Source organism: Mixophyes fleayi, chromosome 1, assembly GCF_038048845.1.
Source record: "Mixophyes fleayi isolate aMixFle1 chromosome 1, aMixFle1.hap1, whole genome shotgun sequence".
NCBI lineage: Eukaryota > Metazoa > Chordata > Amphibia > Anura > Limnodynastidae > Mixophyes > Mixophyes fleayi.
The window spans coordinates 171,284,079-171,301,275 of NC_134402.1; the positions used below are offsets into that span (position 1 = coordinate 171,284,079).

At 40.2% G+C, this 17,197-nt stretch overlaps 1 protein-coding gene across 1 annotated transcript in view; it reads right to left on the reverse strand.

The window, feature by feature from the left end:
- Positions 1-17,197, reverse strand: part of DNAH6 (dynein axonemal heavy chain 6) — a 218,960-nt gene that overhangs the window by 60,792 nt on the left and 140,971 nt on the right. Inside the window, exon 56 of the mRNA XM_075199102.1 lies at positions 1,384-1,548. Within this exon, the coding sequence (XP_075055203.1) occupies positions 1,384-1,548 (165 nt within the window). The remainder of the gene's footprint in view (positions 1-1,383; positions 1,549-17,197) is intronic.

The following is a 17,197-nucleotide window of genomic DNA, read 5'->3' on the forward strand; positions in this document are numbered from 1 at the left end:
CAAATCTAAAAAAATAGCAATTTAAAAATGGTATAAACATGTCTTATACAGGCATGGTATCATGAAAACTTACATACTGTCCATTCCATTTGTATATCCAAACGCTTGTGGCACCATTTCATCATGCCATTTAAATAATAACCATAAAACCAATATCATGCAATAGAGTTCCTCTTTTCTAGTTTTAAACTTCTCTAGATACATTTAGCCAGGTGTAAACCATTCAGTGATATCAAGATCTTTTTACATGCTTAAAATAATTTATCTTAGTATTTGAATAGGTCAGATTGGTTTTCTACAGCTCAGTAAAGCTAGGTACACACTACATGGTTTTCGTCCAATATCGGCTCAATCCAGGGGCGGATCTAGGAAATTACTATACCCCGGGCGATGCAGGGGGGGCGATTTAGGCCCCACCCCCTTTCCGACTTCTAAGGCTGCCGGCGGCTACACACTGTGCAGGTCCGTTCAGCAGTGACAGTGTGCTGCCCGGCTGCTCTGATTGTGTTTTAAACACAAGCCCCGATCGCCCCCCCTCCCCCCCCTGGATCCGCCACTGGCTCAATCAGCCGTCATATGACCGCTCGTTCAAAAGTCGGGTCAGTGTGTGTAGTGACACGATGGTCGAAAGTCTGCCCAAATGGACGATTGTCGCCTCATTTGGTTGGTCGTACCGTTTAATATTTTCGTTCCAATCTCTTTTCCGTTGTGTAGTGTGTATAAACTTCCGACCGATCCACAACAGTGAGTACGAAATTACAGTCATTGCTCACGACAACATTGCTGTAAAAAGTCGCTAAAGGGACGTCCGCTCTTCCCTTTATCGTCCTAAACAAGGCTAGTGTGTATGCAGTCCATGGACCGAGCGATCGTTACATCGATCTCATGTAAAATCGCTCAGCATAAAAAGTTGGTGGAAATTTCTGTAGTGTGTACCTAGCATAAGACACAGCCAGAGAATAGTAGTGAATTTACTTGCGCTTTAAAAGATCTCTTTATTGTCTTGAGTTTGTAACACTGCTGATCAGTACAATGCACAGAATCCCATAATTTTTAATAGATAAACAAATATAAAATAGTACAGAAAAAAGTTTTAGAAGGTGGAACTGGCATTGTTGTTAACAAAGGTAAACTAAATTAAGAATTGAGAAAAACCTCTACTAAGATTGGAACATGTTATATTAATGAACAGAATTATATTGACTATATTTACTAATAGTAGTTGCAGTGCAGGCTTTGTTTAATTCAGCCTTAACCAAGTTATAATTTTGTTATCATAATTTGAGAAGAAACATGCAGGACATGTATTACGACAGTAAAGTCACAGATCATTTTTATTTAGTGTCACATTGAAAAAAATGTACAATGGCTGTTTTTCCTTACCTCAGGAAGATAATGTGGATTTGGCATTTTAGTTGTCATATAGAACCTAAAATTCTTGTCATAATCAATGTCAGAGTCTCCGAGGCGAATTAGCATTCTTCCGCCTGACACAAAGGTCTGCTTCAGAAGAATTGGCTCTAGAGCAGGATCCAAACTTTCCTTCAGCTTTAGTAAAAAAACAGAAGGTAAACTATGAAACATATAATCAACCGTAGTTCAGTACACATTATAAAACACTTTGTAGGGAATCAATGTTGAAAAAAACATTGAACTGACTTAAATGTGCGCATATTCCTAAGCTACCGTTAGAAAACTCAAGAAGTTGATGATTTTTTCTTGCGCTTTGTGGTTCACTTACATGGCTTCTGATGCAAACCTAAAATATGTCATTTTAAAACACTCAAGGCTCTTCTCATTTGCATTTGGATTATGCCTAATTATACAGAAAAAAAACTACAAGATTTAGAAATATCTATTCAAGAGTTTTCACACAAAACGGAACTGTCATATTGCAGATGAATGAGTTCTGTTGGCATGGGAACATCTCTTGAGCTTTGCTGATATTGTTGGGAGTTGGAACTTTTTCATGGTTGGATTATAAGAACCCACTCTTAAAAAATTGTCAGCACTGCGAGAAAAGGTAAATGGATTAGGTCTCCTAACATCAATCAATTTTTCTCAAGAACATTCTTCTCTAGCATACTTTGCTGTTCACAAGGTAGTTTAGTTATTGACATATTGGACAGATGGTCACAGAGACGTGGCAGCCTGCAGTCAGCAGCAGGTATCCAGACAGTGAAGGATTGGCAAAACTAAAGTATGCCCTCTTCTACAACATAAAACCAGCTGAAATGTAAAGATTGTGACAGCCAATCTGCTTTTTTAAATCAATTTGGCCCAGAACAATCCAAATTAACACTGCTTAGCATTGATCAAATGTCAGTCGTGCCAACTAAACTAACAGGTTCCCATTTTATCTGGTTACTCATGTGTGCGGTGAGGGCTGGCATTTGAGGAGGCCAGACTGGGTAATTGCCTTGGGTCCAGCTAGACTGGGTTCCAGACTCTTTATTTTAAGCACACTTTTTCTATGGAGTAGTATCAGGAGCTGTGTATTAGTTGTTACTAACAGCACTCAGCAATACCTTTAAAATCAGCCTGGACCGGCATTAGTAATATAATAAAAGTGTGCCAGGAGCTTTTATTAGCAACAATTAGACAGTTTGGAGCTGGCTGTTCAAGGAACTTCTTGCCTGATATGATTAGAGAGCATTGTAAGAACTATTTGTCAATGACAGTTCAAGGCACAACCTCTAGAAAAATTACATCCTTTATACTAGTCATTAAAATTGGAGTCTTTCATATACACAAATTACCAGAAGCAGGGTCTACATTGTATGTTAGGCAGCAAAATTTGGTTTACATTCTATACTAACCATCAGAGCTCTAATGTTCATTAGCCAATATAAAATTAATCTACTAACATACAAGGCCATCAACAAAATTGCACCGACATACATCTCCTCACTTGTTTCAAAATCTCTCCCAACTCGACATCTCCGCTCTGCACAAGATCTGCGTCTCTCTTCCACTCTCATCACATTCCTCCCATTCGTTACATGACTTTTTTCAGGCTGCACCCACTTTGTGGAATGCCCACCCACGCACAATAAGACTTTGCCCTAATCTTCAAACCTTCAAGCATTCTTGGAAAACCCACCTCTTCAGGCAAGCTTATAATATTCCTCAACCACCCTCTTAATCTACCTAGGTTACCCTATTACCACCCTCTACACAGTTAACACAAGACAACAACCCTGTGACTAACATTGTTGTGTGACTGATCATGTATTGCCCAGTATTCTTTTATTACTGTTTGTTCCCAATCGTAAAGTGCTATGCTGGCGCTATATAAATAAATGTTGATAATGATGATGAATACTAATCCCAGGTATGAGGTATTTATTGTATAATAGCAACTACAATTGGGATCTAGATTACATACTAACCACCAGAATTGGGTGTCTCTATTGTATACTAGCTACCATTATTGAGGTCTACAATACATATTTGCCAACTTCTCTTCACTGTGTACTAGCCATTGGAATGGTGGTTTGTTTTTTACGCTTGTACCCATAATGGGGAGGGAAGGAGTCTATATAGTATATTGGTCACAGGAAGGGGTTCTCCTTTGTGTTCTAGTCTAGAATGGCATACTTTATTTATATAAATGCATTTTTTTAGTAAGATATCATTATGATGGGCTTATCTTGTTATGTATGAACAGGAGTGAAAGTTTTAATGTGCAGTTTTAATGAAACTTTTAATGTGATCCCCCAGGTATGGGGGGGGTCACACATTGTCTGAAAACAGGTTTGATTCCTATCACTTTATTTACTGTGCAAAAGGCAAGAAGAGGCGACGTATGAACTGAGCAAACATCAAACCAGAGAGTCCTGGTTTTCATTTCTCCTGCATAGAAGCGTTCATTCACCTTGGGATTGTTATATTTTCTTTAACTGAAAAAACCTTTAGGTTTCCTATAAACAGTAAATTTCCTGTACAGATCAGAGTATGATAAGTCAGGAAATAAAGCAGAAAAAGTGTGTGAAATATAGCAATATGGATAAGAGAGTAGAGTGGATTTTAGAGAGAAAAAAACCTTATAATGATATACAATTTTAAAGAAACATTGGTGAGTGATTTTAAGAAGAAGTAGAATAGAAACCTGTGGTTAACAATAATTGCAAGAATCTATAATATAAACACATACTGGGTGTATATAATAACACTGCTGATTTCCAGCCCTGCCTAGTGATGAATGAATGAATGTTACATAATGATCACCACTGTTTTATGACTCCTTCTCACATACACATAAGAGACACACCAGCAACATACATTCAGTTTACATCTACTACCTGGAGGTAAGTATACAAAATATAACTTTATCAGCCTGATTTATTTATTTGTCTTGTCTTAAATATAAGGACAATCACTGGAATCAATAGAATGGCTGCAAATAAAGTAGGGGCACATCTACCTGACCAGTCACCAGGATCATCGCTGTTGACCAATGGGGCAAATGATGTTGAAAACAAATAAACTTCATAGGAGTTCAAGTTGATCAACTGCAGACTCTTTCAGACCTTCATGGCCCTTATTTTCCTGACTGTGTAGTTTCAAGAACAGAGCAGACCTGAATAGTAAGTATCCCAGAGTTAACCCCTTTGCAAGCTTTTTCCATGTAAATGATGCAGCAGCTGTTCTGGGCTTCCTGTCAGGGAGTTAGGCAATTGGGGAGGAGAGCGGGGTTGTGCACATGCCAACTATATACGGATTCCTGCAAAACCTTCTCCATACTGCCTGTCAGAATTACTGGTAACCCAACTGGCCACATTTAAGTAACAAGAAAATATACTGTATATCAACATCACACCAATTGTCCAACATAAAACCACAGTAATAAAAATACACATGGTAATACTTCCGATCCCAATGCATGAAGAATAGCACTGCACTTGAGTATGGAAATGAACCTTGCATACAAAGTGTCCATACAGAACATATCCTGGTATCATCAAGTCCCAAGTGTATAGTCCATGCTGTATGCACTGAAGTACAGTCTGACAGTTGTGTGCGCAATATCTATATACAGAACGTCACTGGGTAGCTGTGTGCACATTAAATTAGGTAGTGAATGCTCTCTCTGATCCATAGGCATTTAAGCCATTAATACCCTTGCACACAGATTGTTCAGACCTGACCTTATACAGTTTCTGGTGTACGATCAACAGAAGCGAACAATGTGGTTGAAACACAGTGCACCTATCCTGCACAATGGAAAGGACAAATTAACATTCTGTGTGTATGCTACGTGGTGCATGGGCATAATACATTACACTTAATCGCATCTTCAGTTTGCAGTTACATTTGTCGGTCATGGTATTACTGAATCACTCAGTTTATGACCATGAACCTGTGCTTCACATGCACATTTACTGAATACTTTTACACAGGAACTGACACTAGCACATGTATAAATATTTGGACATTTCAGTAGGGCTATAGCATTAATATATAGGGTTACAGAGTACATCATAGTTAACAACACATTTATAATTCCAGGGTAAACTCAAATCTCAAATAACGGGACACTGTCCTATTACTAGTGGCCTGGGGATTGGGGATTATCAAAAAGGCTATAAAAATACCAGTTCTTTAGTCCATATTTTATGAGAAATGAGGTACAGACTGAGTAAAGTGAAAACAATGAATTGCTTTGTCACATAACCAATCACACCTTATCACCAACTTTTAAACTCTGTGATGTTGGTCTGCAAAACCTTTTGCATGAAATGAAACCTGTAATAAAGTTGCATAGACCTTCATCCAGGTGGACCTGAAACATAACCATGTAGATCTTACATCTGGAAATTGGAAGGGAAGATTAGACATAAAGTTGCCTCTAGGATGTAAACAATAACACAGCTCAGTGTAAAAATTCCACCCAGTTGTTGTGTAAGTTGAAAATGTAACATCTCAAATATTGCTCCAGGGACTGATTCACCATCTCCGTTTGGCCATTAGATGGAGAATGATAGGCAGACTCAATCAATGGCCAGCAGTGAACAGAAAATTGAGCAACAAACTGAGATCCTCTGTCTGAAATTATATTGGAAGTAGTCCATGAAGCCTACAGACATGCTGGACAAAAAGAGAAGCCAGAGACCTGGCTGTGGGAAGCCTAGTTAGTGGAACAAAATGGGCCATTTTACTGAATTGGTCGACAATGACCCAGATTGTATTGTGCCTGGAGGATACTGGCAAATTAACATTAAGTTCATGGAAATGTGGTCCAAGGTATACCGACAACAGGGAGAGACATGAGTTGACCTGCAGGTACATTCCTAGCACTCTTATTGTTAGCACACACTTCACAGGAGAGGATAAATTCCTTGACATCTTGCTTAAAGGTGGGCTGCCATACTAAAGGTTAAGTATCTTGGAAATACCAGGTTGCCTGGGAAGACCGGAGGCCTATTTGGATAGATTTCAGCGAGTTCCGTATTTTTTAATGCTTCTGGCACATAAAACAGATGTGCAGAATTTTCCGCAGGAACTTGATCTTGGACCCATTGTAACTGGAATGAGAGATCCTGAATAAGACCTGCTAAAATTAGCAATAGTGGTATGATTGATGTGCTAAGTGGAGTTTATTGTTATTTGGAAACAAGCTTCTAGACAAAGCTTCAACTTTAATATTCTTAGAACCTGTTCTGTAGGTGATGACAAAGTTGAATCGGGAAAAGAACAAAGCCCGATGAGCTTGTCAGAAGTAAATTTTTTGGGGGAATTCAATTAATTATACATTTTTGTGATCAATGAACATGGTTATTACATGGTTAACTCCCTCCAACCAATGCCTCCACTCCTGAAAGGCCCACTTGATGGCAAGAAGCTCACAATTCCCAACACCTCAACTGGATTCAGCAGTGTGAAAATTTATTAGAAAAAAAGGCAAAGGGATGCCGTTTTTCATCAACTGGGTCTGCCCCTGCACCCATGTCAGAGTTGTCCATCTAGATAATGAAAGGTAAGTCTGTATTGGGATGACGAAGCAATGGTGCAGTATTGAAGGTTTTCTTCAGAGCAACGAAACTTAGGGTCTGAGGACACCATACCGTTAATTTGGCTCCCTTATTTGCCATGGCAGCAATAGGGGCAGGAAGTGAGCAATAGTTTCACAACCTGTTAGACAAGCCAAAGGTAATGGTGGTTTACCAGCAAGGAGAATCCAGTAAATTAGCCAAAGTTCAAGAGAGGCAGCACACAGGAAAGCAACAGAAATAAAGTAGAGGTCAGCAGCCAGGGGAATAGAAAAAAATAGAAGTAGGATCAGAAGGGACAATGCTGTGTAGCTCACTGCATGGACGCTATCACTGACAGGAGGCTTTGCGCTCCCTGCTTTTTAAATGCTCATAATCCAATCAAAACGCTCCTATGTAGTGAGCCTCCCAAGACCAGTAACAGTATTGCAGTCATTTAACTGATCGGCAGACCCGCAAGCAGCTAAAGCAGGGAACCACCGTCAATCAGAGCCATGCCAGCTCCTACCACATCTAAGTGTTACGTTCATGGGGAATTTCTATCAGTCAGAGTTAGCACAGGACTTCCCAAGGCCTGGAGTCTAATGAACCCCCTGGTCTTCACCAAGAACTGCCGCACAGGACCAAGAGGATTTTTGGGCCACGGTACAGCAACTTTATGGGGCCCCCTATAAGTGATTAGCATGTAGACTCATACGCCGCCGTGCGGGGTGTGGCTATACCATTGGGGGCCTGGCTGTGCATCATTGGGGGCGTGTCTAGCAGGTGAAAAGCACTACGCCACCCTCCTACAGAAAAATGCATTACTCAGACATGCCCCCTCTGTCCACATGCTTTAATCACACATACCCCCCAGCTCTAGTCACACATGCCCCCTCTCTGTCCAGCACATTTAGTCACACATGCCCCCTCTCCAGCACCTTTAGTCACACATGCCCATCTCTGCCCAGCACCGTTAGTCACATATACCCCCTCTCCAGCACCTCTAGTCACACATGCCCCCTCTCCAGCACCTTTAGTCACACATGCCCCCTCTCCAGCACCCCTTCTACTTACCTTATTCTCTGCTGCATAGCACACAGGACGGGAAGATATGCAGCAGCCTGCCCGCACTGAGTACCATGTGATCGCTGCAGTCACATGACCTGGTGATCTGTCACAGTGGCGTCTGAAGGTACCTTAGCTGAAGGGGATTTAGCCACTACCAATCACCTCTGCACTCGACAACCGCAAGCAAAAAAAAAAGTATGTTTAAATGTATTTATTTTTAACTATAGACCTCAGGAGCTGCCCCGAGCCCCCAGGCAGGTACCGCCGCAAGGAGGGATGGGGTTTGCTGCTGGAGGTTCACAGGTCGCGGCCCTTAGGTTAGCCTTCTGACATGCCAGGTGATGGCTGGTTGGTAGGAGACCTAAGGATGGATCAAGGAGAGCAGACTCTGTAGTGATAGAGATGTACAGCGAGGCAAGTAGGATTAATTAGCTGAAGATACAGCACAAAAGAACCCTAGGACTTAATCAGTGAAACACCGGGTCGGATACACTGAAGAGACACCGTACACAGGAGAGTCTGAAATGGTAATCAAAGACACACCGGGTCAGATACACTGGAGTAAAGATAGCAGCGTGGTCAGTATGTATAGACGGGTCAGATACACAGGAGCACAGGCAGCAGAATGGATGTCCAGAAGCAGAGGTCTAACAAGCCAATAGGCCATACACAGGGAAACACCAGAATGTAGCACAAGTGTACACAGGGAGAGCCAGACACCAAGTGGTACCTTGTTGCTCTGACATAGCTGCAGTGTCAAAGTGAGCCTTATATGCTCTGCAGATTGTACAGTATATGCCTAACAGCCACAGTCATGTGACTGCCCGATCCAGAAAGTGCTGAGCTGTACATAGAGGCAGAGAGGAATCAGCAGTGCAGGAGTGTGGAGCAGGTAAGTTTTGTGATACTAGATTTTTACTTACACTACAGGCTATAAGTTTTCAGGCCTCTCTGCACAGCCACTTAATGCTCAGAGGAAAGAGACATCTTTTCAGCCATGGTTTCCCAAGAGGTTTCCCCCACAGGGGTTTTTACCTCTTCTGAGCGCTGAAGGATGACTCTAAGTGAGTCAGAGACATTTGCTGTGAATGTTTTTTTTACCAGTATATTCCTTGAGCACTCATTGACCATTTTGATCATTACTTTCTATAATGGCAGAGTGAAAAGGACCAATACTAACAGAGCAATTTATCATAATAAACATACTTTCAAGAATTCTCTGGCTCATATTCACTTTGTTTCTTTAACAAAACTATCGCACACAGGATGGAACATGGAAGCATGGAAATAACCAGATGTGCACATGTATATTCAGTGGGTGGGTTAAGAGCAACCAGGAAGTGGTACAAAAGATTACAAGTTATAGTGGGAAAAATAATTGCTGCATGTATTTACTTATACTGAATGAACTTTGGAGTTGTGAGATATATGACAAGAGGGTCATTAGGAGAAATGATTAAACCAACATTTCAACACACACATATTAGCAAGTGTGGTGTTGGGCTCATTCTCCATGTATATTCTCTGAATTCTCCATGTATGTTCCTTGGAACCTGCAAACCGGCAATGTTTTCATAAGTATTTCTCCTTGAAATTTGTGTGGATTCAGAAGATTCATAATTAGTTTATTTCTATGACTAATTATAAATCAGCCTGCAAACTTTAAGTTTGATATCTGCTATATTACACACTTCAGAAACAATATTTCTTACCCTCAATAACACCAATTGTAAGTGCAGAATCATAAGTTCTGGAAATGCCATGTTGAATGGATCTTTGTCTTTAGTGAATCTAGACTTCCACCATATCACAAACAAAGTCAATATATATCTTTAGCATACAGTAACTTCATAGTTACTGCATCGTAAATTCAACCAGTAACTCCTAGCTATTACAGTTGAATATAAGTAGAACATAAATGGCAGATTGGGCCTCTACTGTTCTGAAAATATGTCAGCTACTATATTTCAAAACGACACAAGGTCTAATAACGGGAGTTGTAGAGAGTGGCCCTTTCCCTAGTGAGGGGTTTCTGTAAAGCTTAGCTATTACTGGCCTTCTTTGTATGCTTGTATGGTAGCTGACAGCGTAATTTTTTTCATTTTGAGCACAGTGCACAGTACTATTTTTCATGTTGTACATCCCAGATCTCTACCATAGTCAATTTTGCTACAATTGGCCTGATGTGCGACAAAGGCCAAGAACTTTGATCTGAATGGGAATGGTTGGCTTTACAAATAGCATTTTTACTGTTCATTTTTTATATAATTCAAAAATGGAGTATTATTTCTGTATTAAATCTATTTTAATGTTGTATATACTGGGTTTAGGTTGTATGAATGGATATATTTCACAATAACTGCGCACACCATTTTATAAAAAAGCAACATTAATCAATTACAGTAAAATACAAGAATATGTAAAATAAAAAAAAATGGAAGGTTGTAGGTAATAAATTAAAAGTGCACATTGGTGATAGGATTTGTTAGTTAGATCCAATTTAATAGTATACAATTTCTATCGAACAATAATAGTTTGAGGGAAAAATGTAAATAGAGACACTTGTACTGTGTATCTGAATAATGGAAAAATAACATCAAAATTAGGTAGTTTTCAAAAGTAAACAATGTCAAAAATAAATTCTAATCAAGTAGAAAGTGTGTGTGCAAGACACAGAATACTAATTCCACTTCTAAGAAGTACGATTTCTGGAAATTGCTTTATATCTTATCAATGCTGTTCTATGCAATATACCGTATATACTCGAGTATAAGTCGACCCGAATATAAGCCGAGGCACCTAATTTTACCTCAAAAAACTGGGAAAACTTATTGACTCGAGTATAAGCCTAGGGTGGGAAATGCAGCAGCTACTGGTAATTTTTGTAGATTTATTCATTATTATGTTTTTTATTTACATCTGTATATGCATTTTTATTTTACACATTTTTATATCATGTGTGTTTTTGATTGATTAGCTACTGAATGATTCATGTATTTTTAATCTGACTGGTTCTTTGGACATATGCACCTTTCTTTCTTTAAAAATGAATCAGAGAATATTTCTTGGTACACAGAAGAAATTATTGAACTATTATTGCTGAAACACAGAGTTGATACTTGCTGGCATGCTGTCTGTTCCCTATCTTGCAGAAAGCAGGCATGAAAACAACCAGCTTTGGGAGCATATCTAGAAAAAGCAGGACTGATTTTGAACGTGGTCTTGTAGGTGTGACACCCAGCATCAATTTAAAAAAAAAATACACAGTTTGTTTGCCATTTTTTCACAACTGCTCCATAAATATGGCTTTATGGTCCTGATATAAGCTTGGCATTTTAGTGAAGCCCTGACACATTTCAAAATTGGGTGCAGGGGGACACTGTCAATAAATATCTTTATATATGTGTGCATTAATATTTCCACACACCCTGATTTGTTACTCTACTTTATTGATTTAATTTAAAAAAAACTGTTTTATAAATGAATCGTATAAATTAGAACCATCAATGTACGGTATCCTGAATAATAATGTATTATGAGACCCAGCAAATGCCATATCTGAAATTCACCCCCAAATTCACCCCCAAATTCACCCCCAAAGAATAGGGAAATCACGTTATGTTAGTATTGGAGGGGGAGAGAGGTAGGGAGGGAGCGAGTGAGGGAGAGAGAACGAACTTACCTGGTCTCCGTTCCCTCAGCTCTTCAGTTCCGCAGTGGAACGCATGTGCGTTCCAATGACAGGAAGTTCGGCATTTGTGCCGAACTTCCTGTCGGTGGAACGCACATGCGTTCCACTGCGGAACTGAAGAGCTGAGGAAACAGAGACCAGGTAAGTTCACCCGTGTATAAACCGAGGGGGGCTTTTTCAGCATAAAAAAATGTGCTGAAAAACTCGGCTTATACACGAGTATATACGGTATTTGTTATCCAGGGATTTTATGAGATCCACTTCAGTGAAGAACCAATGTGAAAGAGGAAGGTTTGGTTGACTGATAAGTAGTATCTTGTGAATGACAAAGGCATGAAATGAAAGAAGCACACTGGACTCTTACTGAAACAAGCCTTTGTTTACTGATTGAAATCATAAAAGTCTTTAATGGTAAAAAACATAAAGGTACATCAACCAAGACTGATGTAGAATGTACACCATGAACGCAGATCTCAGTGTTATCTCCTGTATTTGTAGAAGGGATGAATTTCGCATATTGCTTTTTAGCACATTTCAGTAAGCTGTCTTTCTTTGTTAAATACAATTAGAGATGAGCGCACTCGGATTTCTGAAATCCGAGCCCACCCGAACAATGCGGAACCGAGCCGGATCCGAGACAGATCCGGGTATTCCCGCCAATTGCAAAACTGAAACCGAGGCTCTGAGTCATAATCACGCTGTCGGATCTCGCGATACTAGGATCCTATAAATTCCCCGCTAGTCGCCGCCATCTTCACTCGGGCATTGATCAGGGTAGAGGGAGGGTGTGTTAGGTGGTCCTCTGTCCTTCTATATCTCGTGCTGTTCAGTTAAGTTCTGTGCTGTTCAGTTAAGTTCTGTGCTGTGCTGTGCTGTGCTGTGCTCAGTCCAGTGGTGTTGTGTCCTGTGCTCTGTCCTTCTGAGTTCATTGGTGCTGCTGGGTCCTGTGCTGTGTCCTGTTCAGTCCAGTGGTGCTGTGTCCTGGGCTCTGTCCTTCTGAGTTCAGTGGTGCTGCTGGGTCCTGTGCTGTGTCCTGTTTATTTCAGTCCAGTGGTGCTGTGTCCTGTGCTCTGTCCTTCTAAGGGCATTGTTATTTCCCCATTATTCCCAAATTATAAAAAATTTCAAAGAAACTTATAAAAAAATAACAAAAAAAGTAATTATAAAAAAAAAAAAATATCCCAAAACAATCATGCAGTATAAGTCCATTGGTACTGCTATATTACAAAGTTCACTCATTTTGCAGTATAAGTCCATTGGTACTGCAATATTACAAAGTTCACTCATTCTGCAGTATAAGTCCAGTGGTACGGCAATATTACAAAGTTCACTCATTCTGCAGTATAAGTCCATTGGTACTGCAATATAACAAAGTTCACTCATTCTGCAGTATAAGTCCAGTGGTACTGCAATATTACAAAGTTCACTCATTCTGCAGTACAAGTCCATTGTTGTTACTGCCATATTACAAATTTCACTGATTCTGCAGTATAAGTCCAGTGGTACTGCTATATTACAAAGTTCACTCATTCTGCAGTATAAGTCCAGTGGTACTGCTATATTACAAAGTTCACTCATTCTGCAGTATAAGTCCATTGGTACTGCAATATTACAAAGTTCACTCATTCTGCAGTATAAGTCCAGTGGTACTGCAATATTACAAAGTTCACTCATTCTGCAGTATAAGTCCATTGGTACTGCAATATTACAAAGTTCACTTATTCTGCAGTATAAGTCCAGTGGTACTGCTATATTACAAAGTTCACTCATTCTGCAGTATAAGTCCAGTGGTACTGCAATATTACAAAGTTCACTCATTCTGCAGTATAAGTCCAGTGGTACTGCAATATTACAAAGTTCACTCATTCTGCAGTATAAGTCCATTGGTACTGCAATATTACAAAGTTCACTCATTCTGCAGTATAAGTCCAGTGGTACTGCAATATTACAAAGTTCACTCATTCTGCAGTATAAGTCCAGTGGTACTGCAATATTACAAAGTTCACTCATTCTGCAGTATAAGTCCAGTGGTACTGCAATATTACAAAGTTCACTCATTCTGCAGTATAAGTCCAGTGGTACTGCAATATTACAAAGTTCACTCATTCTGCAGTATAAGTCCAGTGGTACTGCAATATTACAAAGTTCACTCATTCTGCAGTACAAGTCCATTGTTGTTACTGCCATATTACAAATTTCACTGATTCTGCAGTATAAGTCCAGTGGTACTGCTATATTACAAAGTTCACTCATTCTGCAGTATAAGTCCATTGGTACTGCAATATTACAAAGTTCACTCATTCTGCAGTATAAGTCCAGTGGTACTGCAATATTACAAAGTTCACTCATTCTGCAGTATAAGTCCATTGGTACTGCAATATTACAAAGTTCACTCATTCTGCAGTATAAGTCCAGTGGTACTGCAATATTACAAAGTTCACTCATTCTGCAGTATAAGTCCATTGTTGTTACTGCCATATTACAAATTTCACTCATTCTGCAGTATAAGTCCAGTGGTACTGCTGTATAACTCCAGTCCAGTGGTACTCTCCTGTGCCGCATATAATTTTTAAAGGCTTTGCCGAGTGTGTGCGGCTTCGGGGTACACTCTCTTGTGCTACATATAATGCAGAACAAAAATTTGGAGGATAAAGTAGGGAAAGATCAAGACCCACTTCCTCCTAATGCTGAAGCTGCTGCCACTAGTCATGACATAGACGATGAAATGCCATCAACGTCGTCTGGCAAGCCCGATGCCCAATCTCCTAGTGCAGGGCATGTAAAATCCAAAAAGCCCAAGTTCAGTAAAAGTAGCAAAAAGAGAAACTTAAAATCATCTGAGGAGAAACGTAAAGTTGGCAATATGCCATTTACGACACGCAGTGGCAAGGAACGGATTAGGCCCTGGCCCGTGTTCATGACTAGTGGTTCAGCTTCACCCAAGGAACTAAGCCCTCCTCCCCCCCCCTACAAAAATTTGAAGAGAGTTATGCTGTCAGCAACAACACAGCAAACAACTTTGCCTTCTAAAGAGAGTCCAAGGGTGTTGGTGGTTGCGAAGCCTGACCTTCCCATCACTGTACGGGAAGAGGTGGCTCCTTCCACCATTTGCAGCACGCCCTCTGCATATGCTGGAAGGATCACCCACAGTCCAGTTACAGATTTGGCTAATGAAGGTGTGAATGTTGAACACCGGGAGGAGGATATTGATGTAGCTGGCGCTGAGGAGGATGTTGATGATTATGATGCAGACAGATACCAAATTGTCTTTCTCAATTTCTATTTATATTCTAGATTATATAACGGCTGAATAGTTTTCTATTTTACTCCTAGTGGAGAGGGGATCTGATGCAGACAGATACCAAACTGCCTTTGTCCATTTCTTTGTATATTTGAATTTCTAGTTCTACACTCCATGCAGGCTGCTTTTTTTATATTCAACTACAAGTGTAGGGCGGGGGGGGGGGGGGGGGTATAGATAGCTACCAAAGTAACGTGGTCCATTTAATTTCACTTTCTAGCTCCACAGTCTGTGCAGTCTGCTTTTTTTATCTTCAAAGTATTTACAAGCCTAGCAATCTAAATTAACAAGAGGTAGTGACGTGCTACAACTCCACCCTCTATATGCTGCAGAGGATGGAGGAGCATCAAAAGGCCATTCAAGCCTACACAGCCACCTACGACATAGGAAAAGGAGTGGGGATGCGCCCGAGTCAAGCGCACTGGAGAATGATTTCCGTGTTGTGCAAGGTTCTGTAGCCATTTGAACTTGCCACACGAGAAGTCAGTTCCGACACTGCCAGCTTGAGTCAGGTGATTCTCCTGATCAGGCTTTTGCAGAAGCAGCTGGAGAAAGTGAGGGAGGAGCTGGTACACCATTACGATTCCACCAAGCATGTAGCTCTTGTGGATGAAGCCCTTCGTACGCTTTGCCAGGATCCGAGGGTGGTCAGTCTTTTAAAGTCAGAGGAATACATTCTGGCCACCGTTCTCGATCCTCGGTTTAAAGCGTATGTTGTGTCTCTGTTTCCGGCGGACACAAGTCTACAGCGGTGCAAAGACCTGCTGGTCAGGAGATTGTCCTCTGAAGAGGACCGTGACATGCCACCAGCTCCACCTTCATTTTCATCACTGTTTGTGCAGTTCCAAAAAAGAGGAACTGCCATTTCTATTGCTACCTTCTTTCTTTCTGTATTTCCTGTGGTCTGTTCTGCTAAGGGCATTGTTATTTCCAAGTTATCCAAAAGTTCTAAAAAAACAAATTTAAATTTATAAAAAAAATTCTAAAAAATTAATTTAAAAAAAAATAAAAAAATAAATAAAAAAATTTCCAAAAATAATTGGAAAAAAATATTACAAAATTTTAAAAAATCTAGTTTGTACTGCTATTTAAAAGTCTAACTACGATCATTCACTGTTGCTGTACCCAAAAATAATAGGTACTGCTATTAAAGTACAGTCCAGTGGTACTCTCCTGTGCCGCAGATAATTTGTAAAAGCTTTGCCGAGTGTGTGTAATTATGTATCACAGGTTTTAAGAAGAGGCACAACACTGACAACCTGTTAGAGAAACTGAGGGAAATAATCTCTCTGTGGCTCACCCCACTTAGACTCTCCTGGGGATTCGAATAACTGCCATTTCTAGTACTACCTTCTTTCTTTCTATATTTAAAACAAAAAAAAAAACGTAATTTCTATTACTACGTTAATTGTTTGTGCAGTCACAAAAAAGAGGAACTGCGCCCTTAACTGCTATGTTGGTTTTAGATGTCCATCCGGTGTTCGCCATCTGTTCCCTGGAATTCAGACCAGTTGAGGGTTTTTTTATTATATTGTGGGGACCACTCCACTACGCAGTCCAGATACTTTTTTGGTGGAATTCAGACCAGTTGAGGTTTTTTTTATTATATTGTGGCCCCGGTATCAAATTGGGTACCGGGGCCACTCCACTACGCAGTCCAGATACTTGTTTGGTGGAATTCAGAACAATTGTTTTTTTTTTATTATATTGTGGGGACCACTCCACTACGCAGTCCAGATACTTTTTTGGTGGAATTAAGACCAGTTGAGGGGTTTTTTATTATATTGTGGGGACCACTCCACTACGCAGTCCAGATACTTGTTTGGTGGAATTCAGAACAATTGAGGTTTTTTTTATTATATTGTGGCCCCGGTATCAAATTGGGTACCGGGGCCACTCCACTACGCAGTCCAGATACTTGTTTGGTGGAATTCAGAACAATTGGGGGTTTTTTATTATATTGTGGGGACCACTCCACTACGCAGTCCAGATACTTTTTTGGTGGAATTAAGACCAGTTGAGGGTTTTTTTATTATATTGTGGGGACCACTCCACTACGCAGTCCAGATACTTGTTTGGTGGAATTCAGAACAATTGAGGTTTTTTTTATTATATTGTGGCCCCGGTATCAAATTGGGTACCGGGGCCACTCCACTACGCAGT